The 17,245-nt window shown below is 48.2% G+C and overlaps 2 protein-coding genes and 1 long non-coding RNA gene across 3 annotated transcripts in view; 1 reads left to right on the top strand and 2 right to left on the bottom strand.

The window, feature by feature from the left end:
- Positions 1-14,976, top strand: part of NUP210L (nucleoporin 210 like) — a 126,625-nt gene extending 111,649 nt beyond the window's left edge. Inside the window, exons 34-40 of the mRNA XM_002715340.6 lie at positions 4,983-5,109; positions 8,550-8,699; positions 10,286-10,536; positions 10,954-11,158; positions 13,211-13,315; positions 14,254-14,328; positions 14,413-14,976. Of these exons, the coding sequence (XP_002715386.4) occupies positions 4,983-5,109; positions 8,550-8,699; positions 10,286-10,536; positions 10,954-11,158; positions 13,211-13,315; positions 14,254-14,328; positions 14,413-14,513 (1,014 nt within the window). The 3' untranslated portion in view covers positions 14,514-14,976. The remainder of the gene's footprint in view (positions 1-4,982; positions 5,110-8,549; positions 8,700-10,285; positions 10,537-10,953; positions 11,159-13,210; positions 13,316-14,253; positions 14,329-14,412) is intronic.
- LOC149125505 (uncharacterized) lies at positions 10,915-13,339 on the bottom strand. The gene is made up of 3 exons (XR_016210600.1): positions 13,202-13,339; positions 12,976-13,085; positions 10,915-11,186 (listed from the first exon to the last, which is right to left on the bottom strand). It is a non-coding gene; the product is annotated as an uncharacterized LOC149125505 (long non-coding RNA).
- On the bottom strand, positions 14,888-16,051 carry RPS27 (ribosomal protein S27). Its single transcript, XM_002715476.6, has 4 exons — positions 16,013-16,051; positions 15,638-15,746; positions 15,329-15,439; positions 14,888-14,974 (listed from the first exon to the last, which is right to left on the bottom strand). The coding sequence occupies exons 1-4, from the start codon at positions 16,016-16,018 to the stop codon at positions 14,946-14,948; spliced, it is 255 nt and encodes an 84-aa protein (XP_002715522.1). The 5' UTR covers positions 16,019-16,051; the 3' UTR covers positions 14,888-14,945.
- Positions 16,052-17,245: the final 1,194 nt, after the last annotated feature.

The following is a 17,245-nucleotide window of genomic DNA, read 5'->3' on the forward strand; positions in this document are numbered from 1 at the left end:
TCCTGGCTTCGGATCAGCAAAGCTCCGGCTGTTGCGGTCAGTTGGGGAGTGAACCATCAGATGGAAGATCTCTCTCTCTCTCTCTCTCTCTCTCTCTGCCTCTCCTCTCTCTCTGTGCAACTCTGACTTTCAAGTAAATAAATAAATCTTTTTTTTTTTTTTTAAAAAGAGAATTAGAGGCAAAGATAGAAGCTGAAAAACCATTTGGGGAGTCTACAAAATTAATACGATGAAATATGATGGCAGATCCAAATGGTAACAAAGAAAGTGGTGAGAAGTTGATCAGATTCTAGGTATTTTATAGGTAGAGCTAATAGAATTTCCTGACATTATATGTAACAGATAAGAGATTCAAGAATGTTTTGGGTTTTTGATCAAACAATTAAAATATAATGTTATCATCTAAAGTGAAAGACTGTGCATTGAGGGCCAAGCAGTAGGCCTAGAAGCTGAGGTGTTTGTACTCCTGCGTCATATACTGGAGTGTCTGGGTTCAAGTCCCTGCTCTGGTGCCCAGTTCTACCTTCCTATGACACAGACCCCAGAAGGCACAATGATGGCTCAAGTAGTTGAGTCCCACCCACATGGGAGACCTAGATTGAGTTCCAGGCTCCCACCTTTGGCTGTTGGGGGCATTTGGAGAGTAAACCAGCGCTCGCTTGCTCGCTCGCTCGCTCTCTTCTCTCTGTCCCTGACTCTCCCACTATGTCTCTAAAAAACAAAAACAAAGACTAGATGGAACAGTTTTGGAGAAGGGAGGATCAGTCAGTCTGGGTTATATAAAATAGGATGTGGGCAGAAATCCTCTTAGAATACGGAAGAGAGCTGTGTATTCTGCCTCAGTGTTAATGCTGGATTTTCCAGAGGTGACAGATATGTAAACTGAGTCCCGAGGATTAGGAATCCACTATTCAGAAAAAAGGGGAGAAGACAGAGTAAATAAGATGTGCAAAGGCAAATAGAAGTACATGTCGCAGGGCCAGCATTGTAGTATAGCAGGTAGAGCCACCACCTGACACTGACATCCATATTGGCGGTGGTTCATGTCCTGGCTGCTCCATTTCTGATCCAGCTCCCTGCTAATGGCCTGGAAAAAGCAGCAGAAGATGGCTGAGTACTTGAGCCCCTGCACCCATGTGAAAGACCGGGATAAAGCTCCTGGCTCCTGGCTTGTGCCTGGCACAGTCCTGGCTGTTGCAGCCATCTGGGGAGTGAACCAGCAGCATCTCTCCTTTTTTTTTTTTTTTTTTTTTTTTTTTTTTGACAAGCAGAGTGGACAGTGAGAGAGAGAGACAGAGAGAAAGGTCTTCCTTTTTCCGTTGGTTCACCCTCCAATGGACACCGCGGCCGGCGTGCTGCAGCCGGCGCACCACCCTGATCCGATGGCAGGAGCCAGGTACTTATCCTGGTCTCTCGTGGGGTGCAGGGCCCAAGGACTTGGGCCATCCTCCACTGTACTCCCTGGCCACAGCAGAGAGCTGGCCTGGAAGAGGGGCAACTGGGACAGAATTCGGCACCCCGACTGGGACTAGAACCCAGTGTGCCGGCGCTGTAAGGCAGAGGATTAGCCTATTGAGCCGCGGCGCCGGCCTTTTTTTTTTTTTTTAAGATTTTTTTTTATTATTATTATTCGAAAGTCAGAGTTATACAGAGAGAAGAGAAGAGAGGCAGAGAGAGAGGTCTTTCATCCGATGGTTCACTCCCCAGTTGGCCACAACGGCCGGAGCTGCGCTGATCCGCAGCCAGGAGCCAGGAGCCGGGAGCTTCTTCCAGGTCTCCCACGTGGGTGCAGGGGCCCAAGGACTTGGGCCATATTCTACTGCTTTCCCAGTCCACAGCAGAGAGCTGGATCAGAAGAGGAGCAGCTGGAACTAGAACCAGCACCCATATGGGATGCTGGTGCTTCAGGCCAAGGCGTTAGCCCACTGCGCCACAGCACCAGCCCCTCTCCTCTCTGTCTTAACTCTTTCAAATAAATGAATAAATCTTTAAAAAAAAAAAAAATACATGTTGCATTTGAAGAAGAATGAATACATCAGGGTGGCCTCTACATAGGTTTATAGGGGTAGAGAGGGAACAATTGGGTGACATTCAGAGACCCTGTATCCTAAGCAGAGAAGTAGGAAGAGACTGAGAAGGGGCTAGGGACTAGAAAGGCAAGGACAGAGTGTCACAGAAGAGAGGGAATGGCTGCTACAGAGAAGCCAAAGGTCGCTTATATTCTAGTTTGTGTACTTTGTAAAATCCTTATTTATTCACTCATAAATTAGCAGACATTCACTGAAGCCTGTTAGGTGTTAGGTGTCAGGCATTGTGCTGGCCTCTGGAAGTACAAAGATGAAATGGACAACACTCATTCCTTCAATGAGCTCTTTTTCTGAAGATTTTATTTATTTATTTGAAAGGCAAAGTTACAGACACAGAGAGGGTTAAGACAGAACTTCCATCCACTGGTTCACTCCCCAAATGGTCACAACGGCCAGGGAGCTGGGCCAGGGAGCTTCTTCCAGGTCTCCCATGTGGGTGCAGGGGCCCAAGGGCTTGGGCCATATTCTACTGCTCTCCCAGGCCACAGCAGAGAGCTAGATCACAAGGAGAAAAGCTTGGACTCAAACCAGTGCCCAGGAGGCTTAGCCTACTATGCCAAGGCGCCGGCCCCCTTCACTGAGCTCTTAATGTAACTAATTTGGATTTTAGGGTTCTTGAGTATAAACAACCACCACCCTCTGGTAGTAATATGGAAAATGGATAGTATGTTACATTTAAATTGGAGATATTTGAGAAACAATCATGAAATACTTGCTTTATATACAAAGCATTGTACAGGTTGTATAAAGATGAATTAGAATCTTAGAATCTAATAAGTATAAAAACCTGTGGGGAGGGGCTGGGGCTGTGGCATACGAGGTAAAGCTGCTGCTTGCAGTACCAGCATCCCATATGGGCACTGGTTCAAGTTCTGGCTTCTCCACTTCTAATCCAGCTCTCTGCTATAGCCAAGTCCTTGGGCCCCTGCACTCATGTGGGAGACCCGGAGGAGGCTCTTGGCTCCTGGCTTCAGATCAACACAGATCCAACCATTTCAGTCAATTGGGGAGTGAACCAGCAGATGGAAGACCTCCCTCTCTCTCTCTGCCTCTCCTTCTCTGTGTAACTCTTTCAAATAAATAAATGCATCTTTAAAAAAAAAAAACCTGTGGGAAGCCTTTGGCCTAGTGTCAAGATGCCCACATTTGGGGCTCATGTTATGGTACAGTGGATTAAGCCACTGCTTGTGATGCCAGCATCCATGTCTGAGCACTGTGGTTGAGTCCCAGCTGCTCCACTTTACAGTTCAGCTTCCTGAAAATGCACCTGGAAAGGCAGCAGGAGGGCTTGGGCCCTTGACACTTACATGAGAGAACTGGATGGAGTTCCAGGCTCCTGGCTTCAACCTGGCCCAGCCATAGCTATTAAGGGCATTTAGGAAGTGAATCAGTGGATAATGGAGGATCTCTCTATCTCTCATTCTGCCTTTCAAATAAATGAGTAAATCTCTTTTTTTTAGATTGTATTTATTTTAATTGAAAGTCAGAGTTACACAGAGAGAAGGAGAGACAGAGAGAGTCTTCCATCCGCTGGTTAACTCCCCAGTTGGCTGTAACGGCCTGAGCTGCACTGATCTGAAGTCAGGAGCCAGGAACTTCTTCTGGGTCTCCCACGTGGGTGCAGGGGCCCAAGGACTTGGGGCATCTTCTACCGCTTTCTCAGGCCATAGCAGAGAGCTGGACAAGAAGAAGAGCAGCCGGGACTAGAACCAGCGCCCCTATGGGATGCCAGCACTGCAGGCGGTGGCTTAACTCACTATGCCACAGCACCAGCCCCGAATGAGTAAATCTTAAAAAGAAAAAAAAAAATGCCTGTGGTCTCTCGATTTGAGTGCTGGTTAGTCAATGACAGGTAAGATCCCCTGGGGGACAACCTAAGACAGGCACAGCTGCGTATGGAGACCACATGGAAACAGGAATGTGGTGGAATAAGGCCATGCCAAGATGGCCACTGGCAAGCGAGTGTCAGTTACTCAGGAATGGCTTCGAAGCCCACCTGGCAACGGAGCCTGCCTGGCAACAGGATGTGATTGGCTGGCTTTGGAAAATGCCTGGCAACAGGCTGTGATTGGTTGGGCATAGACCGCCCCTTGACTGGATTGGCTGGTCTTGACTGTATAAGCTGTTGTACTAACTGAAATAAACGAGTCTGTGGGCTGCTTGCCTCAAGCTGGCTTTCACCGGACTCCTGGGGTCTGTGTGGTGACTCCGCACCTCTTGCCCCCACCACGCTCCTCCTCTCAGAAATGAATCCACTGCAACATTGTTGAGAAATCAACCACAACAAATGCCCACATTCCATATCGGAATAACCTGGGTTTGAGTCTTACTTTGTTTCCTGAATGTAGCTCCCTGGAAGGCAGCAGGTGATAGCTCAAGTAGTTGGGTCCCACCCACCCATATAAGAGGCCTGGACTGGGTTCCCAGTTCCTGGCTTCCACCTGGTCTAGTTCTAACTGTTGCAGGCATTTGGGGCATGAACCAGCAGATGGGAAAGCACTCTGCCTCTCAAACAGATGTTTAAAAAAAGAAAATATTTGCAATATAAGACAGTATTGCAAATACATTGAGAGGAACAAGGTACTGTGAAGTTTCAGAAATGGATTAGATTATGTGCAACTGGAGGGACAAGGACAGTTGTAATTATTTTCAAGGCTGCATCAATAGGGATTCATACAAAAGGAAAATATGTCAAAAACAAGGGACAAAAGTTTACTTCTATAAAGCATGTTATTCTCAAAAGTAAATCGACTTTGAGTTCTCAAATACGTGATCACTAGGACAGCCTATTTCTGTGAAACAGAAGCTTCCATGCAAGTAAGTGACGAGGGCGAGATGGAAGGAACCAGATTCTGTGCATACTGTAGTGCAGATTTTCCTCTGATTTGCTGACAGGTGGTGGTCAATGCATCATCAAGATTAACGCTCAGTTATGACCTCAAGACTTACCTCACCAACACCCCCAATTCAACTGTCTTCAAGCTGTTCATCACCACTGGCAGAAACGGTGTCAATCTTAAAGGTCAGGAATTCCTTCATAGGTCTGATTGTCCCCATCTCCCCTCAATTCATTTGCCACTTTAGATTAGTAATCTAAGTTTCCTTTTATTTCAAAACTGACTCTCTAAAAAAATGGACTATCTTCACAAATTAATCATAGAAATGCACGAGACCAGGGTCGGCACTGTGCTGTAGAGGTTAAGCCTCTGCCTGCAGCGCCGGCATCTCATAAGGGTGCTAGTTTGCATAGCAGCTGCTCGACTTCGATACAACTCCCTGCTAATGTGCACGGGAAAAACAGTGGAAGATGCCCCAAGTACTTGGGCCCTTGCACACATGTGGGAAACCCAGAAAAAGCTCCTGGCTCCTGGCTTTGGCCTGGCCCAGCCCCAGGCAGTGAACCAGTGGATGGAAGATTCTCATTCTCTTTTTCTCTCTCTCCTTCTTTGTATCTCAGCTTTTCACATAAATAAATCTTAAAAAGTCTGTAAGATCTCAGAAATTCACTGAATTAGTAATAAGCTCAACTTAGTCACTACTGTCTTTCTAGTTTTAAAATAGATTCTTGGGGCCAGCACCGTGGCATAGCGGATAAAGCCACCGCCTGCAGTGCAGGCATGATCCAGCTGCTCCACTTCTGGTCCAGCTTATCATACAGTATTTCCTTTTAAAAGTGAAAAATGCAGCAAGTGTTGTAGACTGCAGGTTGAGCTCAGCTTGCAATGCCAGCATCCCATACCAGAGTTCACGTCCAGTTCACATCCCAGCAGCAGCTCAACTTCGTTTATAAGTCCCTGCTACCCATGGGGGAGACCCAGATGGGGTCCTGGCTCCTGGCCTGCTCAGCTGTTGTAGTCATCTGGGGAGTGAATCAGAAGATGGGAGATCGAAATCTCTTTGTTGCTTTACCTTTCAAATGAACAAACACTTTAAAAATTTCACCTGTTTTAAAATCTTGGTTGTTTATTTTTTTTTTAGCCAAGAGAACATCAAAACCAAGCAGGCAAACCTGTAACATCAACATAGAGTAACTTTTTTTTTTTTGACAGAGTGGACAGTGAGAGAAACAGAGAGGAAGGTCTTCCTTTTGCCGTTGGTTCACCCTCCAATGGCCGCCGCGGCCGGCGCACCACACTGATCCGAAGGCAGGAGCCAGGTGCTTCTCCTGGTCTCCCATGGGGTGCAGGGCCCAAGCACTTGGGCCAACATAGATCAACTTTTTCCTTCAATTATTAGAATTAAAATATTTTAGGGGCTGGCGCTGTAGTGCAGTGGGTTAAAGCCCCAGCCTGCAGCACCAGTATCCCATATGGGCGCCAGTTCATGTCCTGGCTGCTCCTCTTCTGATCCAACTCTCTTCTAAGGCCTGGGAAAGCAGTAGAGGATGGTCCAAGTCCTTGGGCCCCTGCACCTGCATAGGAGACCCAGAAGAAGCTCCTGGCTCCTGGCTCCGGATCAGCTCAGCTCTGGCTGTTGCGGTCATTTGGGGAGTGAACCAGGGGAATGGAAGACCTCTCTCTCTGGCTCTACCAGTCTCTGTAACTCTGTCTTTAAAATAAAGAAAATAAGCCGGCGCCGTGGCTCAATAGGCTAATCCTCCACCTTGCGGCGCCGGCACACCGGGTTCTAGTCCCGGTTGGGGCGCCGGATTCTGTCCCGGTTGCCCCTCTTCCAGGCCAGCTCTCTGCTATGGCCAGGGAGTGCAGTGGAGGATGGCCCAGGTGCTTGGGCCCTGCACCCCATGGGAGACCAGGAAAAGCACCTGGCTCCTGGCTCCTGCCAGGATCAGCGCGGTGCGCCAGCTGCAGCGGCGGCCATTGGAGGGTGAACCAACGGCAAAGGAAGACCTTTCTCTCTCTGTCTCTCTCTCTCACTGTCCACTCTGCCTGTCAAAAAAAAAAAAAAATAAATAAAAAAATAAAGAAAATAATTCTTTTTCTTTTTTCATTTTTGACAGGCAGAGTGGACAGTGAGAGAGAGAGACAGAGAGAAAGGTCTTCCTTTTGCCGTTGGTTCACCCTCCAACGGCTGCCACGGCAGGCACGCTGCGGCCGGTACACCGCGCTGATCCGATGGCAGGAGCCAGGTGCTTCTCCTGGTCTCCCATGGGGTGCAGGGCCCAAGCACTTGGGCCATCCTCCACTGCACTCCCGGACCACAGCATAGAGCTGGCCTGGAAGAGGGGCAACCGGGACAGAATCCAGTGCCCCAACCAGGACTAGAACCTGGTGTGCCGGCGCCGCAAGCCCTACCTCTGAATCTTTCTAAAATCACAACCTACTTTGTTGAGAAATATCTTTCATTAGTCCTTTTGATATTGCTGGTAGACTGCAAATGATTCAGACTATCAGTGATGAAAACGAGCTTCAGCAAACTGAACCAGAGAAACCGTGCAGAGGCAAAGCTTTGGAGCAGGATCCTGGTTCCACACAATGAGCTGAACCAACCATGGTATCAGGCCTCCTGTGAGGCACCACTGTGATAAAGCTCTGGAGATTTTTGGCTTGAATCCTACAATTAGTTATAGAAAACAAACCTTTCTAGATTTAAAAGCTACCTCCCACCTGTAGTGCTTTTTTTTGTTAAGATTTATTTGGAAGGCAGAGTTACAGAGAGGCAGAGGCAGAGAGAGATCTTCCAAACACTGGTTCACTCCCCAAATGGCCACAACAGCCAGAGCTAGGCCAATCGGAAGCCCGGAGCTGCTTCTGGATCTCCCACATGAACACGGGGGCCCAGGACTTAGACCACCTTCCACTGAGCTCTCAAGCACATCAGCAGGGAGCTGGGTCGGAAATGGAGCAGCCAAGACTTGAACTGGTGCCCACACGGGGTGCTGGCCCTGAAGGAAGCAGTGGCTTCACCAGCTACACCACAGCGTCAGCCCCAGTGCTTTATTCTTAATAGTTACCCAACTCCCCTGTCATCTTACTCCCAAAATTATTTGAAACAAGTCACCATCTGGGGCTGACCTTGTGGTGTGGCAGGTTAGGCTGCTGTGACAATGGCATATCATACAGGTGCTGGTTTTGCTCCTCTTCCAATCCAGCTCCCTGCTAATGTGCCTGGGAAAGCAGCAGAAGAGGGCCCAAGTACCATGGTTCCTGCCACCCAAGTGGGAGAATTGGAAGAAACTCTAGGCCCCAGCCTGGTCCAGCCCTGGCCATTGCAGCCATTGGAAGTGAACCACAGGATGGAAGATCTCCCTCTCCCCCTGCCTTTCAAATAAATGTTAACAGCAGCAACAAAAAAGACACCACTATTTATGACATTGATAATGGAAGCCCCAACTGTAGTCATTCAAAAACTGGCAAGAGGCAAGGGTGACTCATTTTTCCATCTTGACAGCAGCAGGGCCTGCCAGAAATAACCGTCTTTGTTGCTTTTATACCAAATTGCCTCTATATAATGTTTCCTCCTTCTACAAATGCTTGTCAATGACATCTATGTTCTGCCTTTCAGGGTCCTGTACTACCAGTCAGGCCTTGGCCATCACAGACGTCCTTCTTCCAGAGACCCTCCTGCTATGCCACGTCCAATTCAGTAATACTTTGCTAGACATTCCTGCAAGCAAAGTCTTTCATGTTCATTCAGACTTCAGCATGGAAAAAGGTGGGTTCCACCAGCTGAATCTGGTTCCCCCTTTTGCCTTCCTGTTTGTTACTTTCCTACTGGACTGTGTTTATACTTGCCAGTTTCATCTGTTTTGAGTATAAAACTATGGAATCTTTCAATCAATATTTGTGTTCAACCCATTCTACAAACGTTTAACACATGCCTAGAATTTTTCTAGAATTCACTTAGTCCCCATTACATCTAGGAGGCTCTATCGTGTTTAATCCCAGCACGTAGCAGCAATTACATGTTTTAACTGGAAGATATTCCAGAGTACTATTAACAAGTGCAGAAGAGAAATAGGTGGTTACTCAAACGATGTAAAAGGATTCAGGTCCAATGAAAAGCAGACACAGGGTGGTACTACACCACGGGAGAGCCTCTGTTCCTAGGCCAGGCAGTCTGAACCACCCCCAACGGAAAGCTCACTCTGCAAACTGCTGGGCACCGCATGTGATACCTGGTACCAGGACAGGAGCTAGAGGTACAAGGAGACAATCAAGCTATTAATTTTCTTAACACGGAGTTAGAGATAAATGTGGCATGCTAGAGCAGAAAGAAAAATGACATTTAGTCGCATGACCGGGAGCATGCCAGACGCAAACAGTACGTCCCAGACAACACAGAACCCTGGGCTTTTTCCCCAAAAAAATATGATCAAAGGGGCAGGCATTTGGCATAGCAGTTAAGGATCCAATATGGAGTACATGGATGAGTCCCAGCTCCTCTGCTTCCAATCCGCTTCCTACTGCATGCCCGAGGAGGCAGCAGATGACAGCTCCATTGCTTGGGCCCCTGTCATTAACATGGGAGACCCAGATGGAATTCCTGGTTCCTGGCTCCTGGCTTTAGCCTGGTCCAGCCTGAGCTTTTGCAGGTATCTGGGGAGTGAACCAGTGGATAAATGTCTTTCAAATGAAGTGAACATTTTAAAACTTTTAAAAAGATGCAGTTTTTAGGTATCTAGTGACAATGTATGACTGGGTAGGAATGGGCAACTGCGGTACTCCCACGTATGAAGTGATCTCACAACAGATGTCAGACATGTCAAAGGATAGCTAACAAATGGGGTAGGTGTGTGGCACAGAAATTAAATCCATCACTTGGGATGCCGCATTCCTGACACCTGGAAGGAGTCCCTGGCTTCTGGTTTTGGTCTGGCCCAGCCTTGGCTGGTGTTTTTGGGGTAAACCAGCAGATGAAGACTTACCTCTGTCATTCTGCCTTCCAAATAAAAAACAAACTTGTAAGGACCTCAAGAAGTAATCTGATAAGTTTAAACCACCCTCAAACTTGTCTTTCACAAATCCTTTCCCAATGTCACCAACATAAAACTTTGTTTTACTCAGCCTCAGTCCTGAATTGCCATCCTTATATTCTATTATTTAGCATTCCCTGACCCACTAACTTACCATTTGGCTTTGCTTTTCCCTAGGTCTTTTTCTTTGGTATTCTCACAATTGCCAATAATGTGCTGATTTGAAATACTCAACACTGGCTTCACATTTCCTTCTGCTGAACTTGCACACCATTTTTCCTTCTTATGCCTAATTAAATTGGCTCAATTTTCCCTTTCTTCCCAGGGGTTTATGTTTGCCTAATCAAGGTTCGGCAGCAGTCCCGGGAGCTGCTCCAGGCCCTCAGCGTGGCTGACACCTCTGTCTATGGGTGGGCCACACTGGTCAGCGAACGGAGCAAGAATGGAATGCAAAGAATCCTCATTCCTTTCACCCCAGCCTTTTACATCAACCAGTCAGAACTGGTTCTAAGTCACAAACAAGACATTGGGGAGATAAGAGTACTGGGAGTGGACAGAGTTCTTGAGAAACTTGAGGTAAGTTAAGGAATTAAAACAGGAGATCAGGGATTTGAAAATAGGATATTTTTTCCATTCTCATTCCAAGGGTCAAAGAGAAACCAGTTTCCTAGTATGAATCACCATGGGAAACTCTTAAATCAAATAAAGCCATCCTGTGCCCTTCACAGCGCCAGACAGGCTGCAAGTCAGCAATGTATGGGCACTGTCTTCCTGGCAACACCACTGCCTCCTGCAAAACAATCCTTAGGATTCTAGTTCAAATTCCTCTGCAGTCACTGTACTCACACAGCTCATTTTCTTCCCTGATCTTTTTAATACATCAAGAGGTGCCAGCTGACTAGCTAGCCATCCGTATCTTGATAATTCCTTTATGTTTGAAAATGGAACATATTCTTCTCTCAAACAAGTGCTCTTTTATTTTTTTCCTCCAAGGTCTCCCCCAGCTCCCCAGTTCTAGTGGTCTCTGGCCACAGGCGCTCTCCCCTGGTGCCTGGCCTGGCCGTCTACCCTGTGAGAGTGGTCAACTTCACTTCCTTCCAGCAGATGGCATCACCAGTTTTCATCAATATTTCCTGCGTGCTCACCAGTCAGAGTGAGGCTGTGGTAGTGAGAGTTATGAAGGATAAGTCTGGTGCAGGTGAGCATTCAGGACTCCTATTTTTAATCTAAAGGGGAAAGAAGATAGAATGTATTACTCACGGCTTTGTTAATGGGAAGCATTCAGCACCTGTCCAAGACTACGCAAACTATCTGGAGTATTGCTAACTTCCAAACCTACCCAAAACAGAACCCGGAGGTAGCTTTCTTAACCCTAGATTGTATACTTAACCCACGTTTTTGTTAGCTTTGTAAACATACTGTTTATCCCAGTTTTAAACTTCCTGACATTTTCAAGTTTTAGCAGCTCTTTTGCCATTAGGCAACGGACAAATGTTGAAAACCCTTAAACAAGACTTAGCTTCCAGAAACCCTGAATCCAGGCCATTACCTAGTTTAGAAATTGCTATGTTTGGATGTAATGGGAACAGTTATGTGAGGAGGCGTTACAAAAGCTGGAGAACCATTTCCCCTGATACTGTCACATCCACTTCCCCACAAGGGGGACAAAATTTCTCAATTACTGGGAGCACACTGGGTGGAAAGCTATACAACACCTGACAACAAAGGTTTGGTTTTCACGGCTACCTCGTATGTACTGGTTAAGTCTAAGCACTACCTGCATTGTTCTAACTCCACTTACTCCAGGAAGTTGAGGAAACTGGATGCTCAGGTCCCACCACATGGACTCTCACCTGTTGGCCAGGCTGTAGAGTCCATGGACCCCAACTTGGAGGGAAGGAGAGCCTGCAACTTTTCAGTTAACCAAGTTAGCACTCCTTTTGTCACCAAGAGCCCAGATAAATTAACCAGACTTGCACCTGCACTTTTGTTGCTATTAGTAATTATATTTAATTCAGTTCCTGATCACTAATTAGGCTTAACATTTTGCTAACTATACAATATGACCATGTCAGAAACTAGGCTTATTCTTTTGGTTAACTGTACGTAAATCAAATTTTATTCCCAGGTGTTTTATGCATTTAAAAGCATCATTCTGAGCCAAGATTCATTTTCTCAGCTGCCAGAATCACCTATGGCATAAAGAATTAATTGAGCACCCTAAACTTCTTAGAGGTAGAGAGGAATGCAGGCGGGGGCGGGGGGAGGTGGGGGCAGGGAGAGCGCACAAGCATGGTGGGCTGGAGGGACAGGATGCAAATATCCAGTCCCATCTTCAGCTTTCAGAGGCACACACAGGCCTGCTGGCATATGCAGCAAGTTCCTGTTGCATAAATCAAATTTAAGACACAGCCAGACTGGGGAGACAAGAATTCAGTATCAACATACCAGTGCACGCAAGAACGTTAGAAAAGTTAGTAATCTGCCATCCAAGTTTTGTTTGGACTCCGACTCAGACAATAGAAAGACCAAAGGTTTACACAGTGGGACCTGGTCAGGGCTCAGTGTAGAGAACCCTCCAGTGTGTACTTTAGGCAACCTCAAATTCTTCCAAGTGAAGTTGTTTGTAAATAGTGTGAAGAGTAATATTACAGTGAGGAGTGAGACCAGCTAAGAGTTCATAAGTATGTTAAGTAAAATAAACCCGAACAAGACAAATACTGTTATGTGCTCGTATGGGGAAGAAAAAATTCAATTTGGAGTTTGTTCATTTATAAGCGCTGAATAATGACATGAGCAAATGTTTCAGAGATACGAGTCTGACATTTTCCTGAGAATCGGTAGGTCGGGGTGCTTCCTAGAAATATATCCTGAAGAGACCAGGGACTCCCCGGCCTGAAGAGGCTGTTGCGGATCTAAAGAGTGTTTCAGGTCAGAGCAATCAACTATAAACTGAATCAGCCATCGCCTGGGTTAAAGTGCAAAGGAGAGGGAAAGGTGGCAAAGGATTTACACCTGAGGAAGAAGTGCCAGCTCAGGAGTCGGGGGGATTTTATCACTCAGGAGCTGGGACGCCAGAAAGTGGAGCAATCAAGTACAGTTGCACTGAAGGTCTCTTCTCTCTGCTGAGAAGCAAAACAATTTCCTGAGGCCTGAGTTATCAGTACTTCTGTTACTCTGTTGATTACGCTTTAAATGCCCTAGGTATGTTATTTAATAATTATCTCATTTGGTTACGAACCATGCATAGGACAATGTGCAGATTCCGGAGTCATCAAGCGGTTCATCGGTTCTTACCAGATCCTTTTCTTCACCCTTTTCGCAATGTTGGCATCAACAGCTTTCATCTTTCTAGGTGAGTGTATTTACCACCGTGGACTTCTGACCAGCAAACTGCCTTCATTTTCTCATAAAACTAAATGAGGACATAGATCTCATCCAATTCGTGATGTACAACCACAATTATTTTCAGCAGCTGAAACCAGATAGCTTCCCTAGCCCCAACCACCTGAAAGATTCAAGGTCCTCAACTTACTAGCAAGACACTATCACTGATGTGATGGACACCTCAGAACAGCCATCCCTGCTAACCCTTAAGCTAACAGCGCATCCAAAATCACAGCTGGTTCTATACAACAGCACTATTACCAGCCCTGTGTTTTCCCTCAATCTTCTCAAAAACTGGCAAAAATACTCTAAAACGGGTTAAACTGGGATAAGTCAAAATTCCCCATGGTAACGTATTACTGTTAAATGACAGCTGTTGGGATGGGCATCGAGCCCAGCACTTAAGACAACCAGGCCTTCATCAGAGCACCTGGGTTCCACAGCTGACCCTGCGGGGCTTCAGCCCCGTCCATGTCAAATACTAGGGAAAAAATCAGCAGATGAGAGCAGGCTCCGCCCCTCAGACACAGAAATTACAGCTCTCCCTGGGTCTCCAGGATCTTCTCCACAACAGAACCCAGATGCTCAAGTCCCTTCCAGAAAACCGTGTTTACACAGAACCGGCACACAATCTTGCATGTTCTTTAAATCATCTCTGCACTACTTGTAATAGCTAGCACTGAACAGTAAGGACGCAGTCACACCAGTGTTCAGGAACCATTGACGTGTCTGCATGTTCAGTATGGTGCCCCCAACAGCCTCCACCTGCTGCTGCTGAACCCACATCTAAAACCCACACGCAGAGGACTCCTTACTGTGCAGCGTTACTTCCCATGCTGATGCTGCTCTGCAAAGCCTTCCTCCAACAGTCAGGCCTTTGGTGACAGCTGCTGCTCCTCTTTCCAGCATACAACGCCTTCCTGAACAAGCTGCAGACCGTTCCAGTGGTTTACGTGCCCACTCTAGCAACACCACAGCCAGGTACGCTGCTGTCCTCACCTTTCCAAGTTGCTATGAACGTTTCATTTACTCAACCTGTCCTCCCCTCTCCCCTTTGGCTTCTAGGTTCCTACGTTTCTCCATGCTCTCCTCCTCCCTTCACCAATCAACAAGCCCCACTGGCCCAGAGTCGGCTGCAGCACTGGTTATGGAGCATAAGGCACTAACCCGTGCTTGGCCAGGCCCCCCGGAACTGCCCTTCCCTGCCAGGCCGCCCAGCAGCACACAGCGAGGCCCCACACAGGCCGTCAATAAAGGACCCTAGACTGGGTTTGTTATTTTTTAATTAAAATAGGTGTTTGTGTTATAAAGGCTGTCAGTTCTCGATACTAAGAAAACATAAACGTTTATATTGTATTCCATCTCTTTTTAAAATCGTAGTCTCTTAATGAGCTTAGGTGGATAAAAATGTCCCCAATGGACTTTTTTTTAAGTACTTGGCCACTTACTTGCCCCAAGAGACTCTAGTATTCCACTCTTCGGTTGTCCCTGAATACTTGAGGCAGCAACTTCCTAGCAGTTAAACAAGACAACAAACAGGATATATCCAAAACGTGTTTATTGGGAAGGTTTCCCACTCATCTTGGCGCAGGGTGCTTTCAGTGCTGCTTCCTCCTGAAGGAACATCCTGGAAGCAGAAAGGGTCAGAGGGTCACTGGCTCAGCCCGCCTGCCCACCCCACTGCCCCCCACCCCACAAAGCAGATGCCCAGTGATCCACCCGGAAACACAACACGCATCTGCATTTTCCAACTCCTGCAGTGCCCGTGCCACTTAGATCCCATTGCCCTGAGCCCACATAAAGCCCCTTTAGCGCCCCTTCGTACCGGGTGTGGACAATACTCTTCAGATCAACATATGGCTTCTAGTAAATCTATTTTAAAAAAATCGCACCCTCTGTCCAAGTCAGTCTAAAAATGCTTCTGCTACATGACCACTCTCACCAGAAGGTTCAAACCCCAAGACCTAAGGAAGCCACTCACCTTCTGTAAGCCTTGCTTTTCCTCCTGTGGGCTGGCAGAGGACAGTGGAGCAGCCAACGCACAAAACTACCGTTTGTGCATGGCTGAAAACCGTGGTGATTTTATAGCATCCTAGGAAAAAAAAACTTAAGAATTAGCATTCTCCCTGAATTACCCGTATGCCTCCCAATCCAGTGTCGTGTTCCCAACCCTCATCTCGCGGAAGGACCCGTCCGCAGGTTATGACGCTCCCGGGCAGCGTTAGAAACCAAGAACCGGAGGCTGCCGGGCCGCTCCGAGGACGCGGCACGGCGCAGGGCCCCGCCTCACCTGGGCACTTCACGTCCATGAAGTAGGAATTGGGGCTCTGCACCAGGCGCTTCTTCTTGTGTTTCCTCTTCTCCTCTTCAGGAGAGGGATGCAGGAGATCCTTTGCGAGCTAAAGGGGCAGAGGTGCAGGAATTCAGACGATCAAACAACCCCCGCCACACACCGGCGAGGACGCCCCCCGCCGCCCCCGGTGTCTGCGCAGCTGGGCCGCCATCTTATCGCCTCCCCGCTCCGCCAGCGCGGGGGCCCGCGGGCCGCTGCGCCCCCCGGGACCGCGGGCGGTGAAGGGGCACCCGCTAGGGGCGACGCCGGCGCGAGGGCGGCTCACGGACAGAAGGGCGACACGTCCGCCGAAGCCGGGACCCTACAACTCACAGGCATGTTCGCGTGGGTCGGTCGTCACCGCCGGAAAGGAGCGAAAGCGGAAATCCTGCCCCTTATATACGGCCCCGCGCGGGAAGTGACGCGCGCGCCCTGCGCCGCCATGTTGGGAAGGTCCTGCTCGCCGCGCGTCTGCGGTGAGGCGCGAGGGGGCGGCCATGTTTGGAGGGTCTGCGGACAGTCCTGAGACGAGAGTGAAGCTGGCGATCCCGAGGTGGGCTTAGAGCTCGGCCAAGAAATGAAATACTTCTAAACTGTAGTGCGTGGCGGGGTGGTGGGTGCCGTGTTGAAGACACCGCTTGGAAAGCCCGCATCTCGTATCTGAGTGTCCGGTGCCCCCGCAGGCTGGCTCACCCCCGGTTGCAGCTTCCTGCTAAGGCGCACCCCGGGAGGCAGCAGGTGGTGGCTCAGGTCCTCCCACGTAGGTGGGAGACCCGGACTGAGTTCCAGGCCCAGCCCCAGCCATCGCGGGCATTTGGGGAGTGAGCCAGCGGATGGGGGCGCTCTGCTTCTCAAATAAATAAATAATGGTAAGGAATAGTGGTAACTGAAAATTAATGAAGAAGTCCCAGGTGTGGCTTGCTCGCTCGCCATGGTGCTTTCCTCAGCCACCCCTGAAAATCAAACTGTAGCACTAATACTTACTTTATTTACTTATTTGAAAAGCAGAGAGAGAGAGAGAGAGGCGTAACGCCCTGGCGGGAAGCTGGGATCTGCAGTGGAGCAACGAGTGGCAGCACTCAGGCACTCTGGTGTGGGTGCCCCAAGCCGCGTCTCAGCCAGTGTGCCAGAACCTCCCCCGGTTGCGGTTGTTTCAACCCAGCCGTATTTAGCAGCTCTGGATGTGGGTATAAAAACAAAGTCTTCCTTATGTTTTCTCCACCCCAGAATACTACTAGGATTTACCATTGTTAAAACATTATCTTTTCTTCCAATATTTTCCCTTTGAAGAAGAAAAATAATAAAAATCAAACATAGGGGGCCGGCGCTGGGGAGTAGTAGGCTGTCTCCATTTGTGGTGCCGGCATCCCATATGGGCGCCGGTTCTAGGCCCAGCTGCTAGTCTTCTGATCCAGCTCTCTGCTGTGGCCTGGGAAAGCAGTAGAAGATGGCCCAAGTGCTTGGGCCCCTGCACCCGCGTGGGAGACCCGGAAGAAGCTCCTGGCTCCTGGCCTCGGATCCCTTCTCTCTGTCTCTCCCTCTCTCTGTCTGTAACTCTTTCAAATA

This window comes from Oryctolagus cuniculus, chromosome 7 (assembly GCF_051225735.1).
Source record: "Oryctolagus cuniculus isolate XC-2025 breed Fujian yellow rabbit chromosome 7, ASM5122573v1, whole genome shotgun sequence".
In the NCBI taxonomy this organism is placed as follows: domain Eukaryota; kingdom Metazoa; phylum Chordata; class Mammalia; order Lagomorpha; family Leporidae; genus Oryctolagus; species Oryctolagus cuniculus.

Excerpts from the sequence above, each read along its gene's own strand:
- RPS27 (XM_002715476.6), bottom strand. Across the intron at positions 15,440-15,637 it reads CATGGACGTGAAGTGCCCAG|GATGCTATAAAATCACCACG; the intron begins GTGAGGCGGGGC and ends TTTTTTTCCTAG. Across the intron at positions 14,975-15,328 it reads AAAAGCAAGGCTTACAGAAG|GATGTTCCTTCAGGAGGAAG; the intron begins GTGAGTGGCTTC and ends TTCTGCTTCCAG.